This window comes from Trypanosoma grayi (genome assembly GCF_000691245.1).
Source record: "Trypanosoma grayi strain ANR4 Tgr_1592_V1, whole genome shotgun sequence".
Classification (NCBI taxonomy): Eukaryota; Euglenozoa; class Kinetoplastea; order Trypanosomatida; family Trypanosomatidae; genus Trypanosoma; species Trypanosoma grayi.
The window spans coordinates 1-2713 of NW_008827210.1; the positions used below are offsets into that span (position 1 = coordinate 1).

Below are 2713 nucleotides of genomic sequence, written 5' to 3' on the forward strand. Positions count from 1 at the left end.
CCCATCCACACACACACGTTATGTGCATCACTGCATATTGTGTTGCGTTGGTGCATCTGTTTTCTGTAAATGCATATAGGGAAGGGTCTTTCATTTTTTGTGTGTTGTGTCCAATCCATTCGTTTGGTGATATTCTATCTCACATCTCGGTGTTGTACGACGAATGGTGGTGTTCCTAGGTGCGTGCGCCCTCCTCGTGTTTACGGCGGTGTTGGGAACGGCGGTGTGGGTCACGCAACGCGTGCCAACGTTCCACATCGCTGGTTGCTGCGCGCTGGTGACCGGCGGTAGCGCAGGCATCGGCTTCGAGATCGCACGGCAGTTGGTCCTCCGCCAGGCAAAAGTCGTCGTTATCGCTGCGCGCCGCGCGGACGCGCTGCAGGCAGCAGCGGCAACGCTCCGCAACGAGGCGGGGCCGCACGGCACACGGGTGCACGGTATTGTGATGGACGTCAGCGACGAGGCGTCGGTGTCGCGCGCCATGGTGGAAATCGACGCCTTGACGGCCGCTTCGGGGCTTAACCTCGTTGTGTGCAACGCTGGCTTCGCGGTGCCCGCCCGCTTCGTCGACACGACGTCTGCCGACTGTCGCCGCATGATGGACGTCAACTTCTTCGGCTGCGTGAATGTTGTGCGGGAGGTGCTGCCGGGCATGCTGCAGCGCCGCTCTGGCCGCATCGTGCTGTTGAGCAGCATGGCTGCGCGCTGCCCGATCGCAGGCTACTCCATCTACGCGGCCAGCAAGGCAGCCATACGCGCCTTCGCCCACAGCCTCGACATGGAGAACAGCTGCCTCGGCGTGCGCTGCCAGGTCGTGAGCCCGCCCGACGTGGAGACGCCAGGTCTGCGGGAGGAGAATCTGCACAAGAGCCCTGAGTGCCGTGAAATATCGTCCTNTCGTGAGCCCGCCCGACGTGGAGACGCCAGGTCTGCGGGAGGAGAATCTGCACAAGAGCCCTGAGTGCCGTGAAATATCGTCCTTTGGTGGCAATGTGCCGTGCGGGGCGGATGAGATGGGGAAGTGTATTGCGGATGGCATCGCACAATACCGCTTTGATGTGTCTCTGGGCATTGACGCGTTACTGATGAGTTGGGGGTGCTCCGGCATGGAGCCAGCTACGGGCGTGGTGCAGTTGCTGATGCAGTTGCTTCTGGGCGGCTGGTTGCGCTTTTTCATGGCGGTGTATTCAAAGCTGCACTACGACATTGTGTGGCGGGTCCGCAGCGGTGAAGAAAAGACACCTGATAAAAAAGGTGCGTGATGACGCATCTGCTGGCGGGAATTAGAATAGTAAAATGCGTGTGTCTTTAAAGGCTTGACGTGTATCCCCGCAGGCTTTCCGTGGCACACTGGTGTATTGATTCGCTTTGCGTTATTGTGGTTCGTAAATTTCTTTTCTACGTTGCCCGAAATTCCTTTCCTACTCCCAGCCGGTGGATTGGTGGGGGTGCAGTGAATCCACTGTGGCTGTCAGGCTTAAAAATTCTTCCGAGTCATGGTAACTTGCATTTGTGTTTTTCTTCCTTTCTTGTGTTATTTGTTTATTGTTATTGTTGTGTGTGGTGGATACACACACACACACACACACACACACACACACACACATCAACACATGTGTGCATGTATATATGCCTGAAAGCATTGCGGGGAATGTCGTACTTCTTTGGTTCGCTGAACCGCCGCGCGTGGGGCGTCGCCGCTGCGGCAGCAGCAGGAGGCGCTGCTGTGGTTTTCTGTCCCGTTGATGCGTGGGGGTTGCTCCGTCGGGGGCGGCGTACAGTCCCTTTGTTTGACACACAGTCAGTTGTTCGTGCCGAGGAGCACGTGCGATACCCCTGCCAGGCGTTTGACGGCTATTCCGTCGTGGTGTGGAACTACTACGTCCGCGCATCGGCAAATGATGCGTCCGGCGATCTCCGTGACGACGGCAACACGAGCAGCAGCGGCAGTGATGACAGCAGCACCTTGAGCGGTATGTTTTCCCGACTCTGCGCACTCTTCTCTAACGAAACGCACACTGTCGTGGGTCGCATCAATCCTTCGGCGGAGGAAAATCAGCTCCACCTTGTGCGAGAGGTGGTAGGCGACGCGCGGGCCCCGCCACTGGCTGACGCTTCGACTGGCGCTGGTTCCACCACTGCTGCAGCTGCTACGGATAGTGTGCCGTTCGTCGCCTGTTCAACGTGGCCGGCCGGGACGGCGAAGTACTCGGCCATGACAATTGAGCCGTCCTCATCGTCCCCGTCCTCGTCTGCACTGGACGAGCTGCGACGACTGGCGGACGGCGCGACCCACCAGTCGCTCATCCGCTGCGACCCCTTCGCCCCGTCGTCGCTGAACTGCGCCGGCGACTCAACCTACTTGGGGGCACCGTACCTCCGCGNGACCCCTTCGCCCCGTCGTCGCTGAACTGCGCCGGCGACTCAACCTACTTGGGGGCACCGTACCTCCGCGTGATGCTGAGCGCCTTTCTCCTACTGCCGTCGCCTCTTCCGCGGCTGCGCGTGGCGGTGCTTGGCGTTGGCGGCGGCTCTCTGCCTGCATTCCTGCAGCAGTACTTTTCGCGGGACATGGTGCGGCTCGACCTCGTCGACGCGGAGCCGCAGTGCTTTCGCGCGGCGGTGCGGGATCTCGGCATGCGCGAGACGATGCGCGGCGCTGCAGTGGTGTGTCACGCGCGCGATGCGGCTGCGTTCCTTCGCGACGTCGCCG

At 60.1% G+C, this 2713-nt stretch overlaps 3 protein-coding genes across 3 annotated transcripts; all 3 read left to right on the forward strand.

Annotated features, from left to right (window-relative positions):
* Positions 1 to 163: 163 nt before the first annotated feature.
* Positions 164 to 961, forward strand: DQ04_15921000 (3-keto-dihydrosphingosine reductase; the record flags this gene model as incomplete). Its single annotated transcript, XM_009317390.1, has 1 exon — positions 164 to 961. One exon carries the CDS (start codon positions 164 to 166, stop codon positions 959 to 961), a length of 798 nt encoding a protein of 265 aa, XP_009315665.1.
* Positions 962 to 1013: 52 nt separating this feature from the next.
* DQ04_15921010 (3-keto-dihydrosphingosine reductase) lies at positions 1014 to 1262 on the forward strand (the record flags this gene model as incomplete). The annotated part of the gene is made up of 1 exon (XM_009317391.1): positions 1014 to 1262. One exon carries the CDS (start codon positions 1014 to 1016, stop codon positions 1260 to 1262), a length of 249 nt encoding a protein of 82 aa, XP_009315666.1.
* Positions 1263 to 1651: 389 nt separating this feature from the next.
* DQ04_15921020 (spermidine synthase) lies at positions 1652 to 2410 on the forward strand (the record flags this gene model as incomplete). Its single annotated transcript, XM_009317392.1, has 1 exon — positions 1652 to 2410. One exon carries the CDS (start codon positions 1652 to 1654, stop codon positions 2408 to 2410), a length of 759 nt encoding a protein of 252 aa, XP_009315667.1.
* Positions 2411 to 2713: the final 303 nt, after the last annotated feature.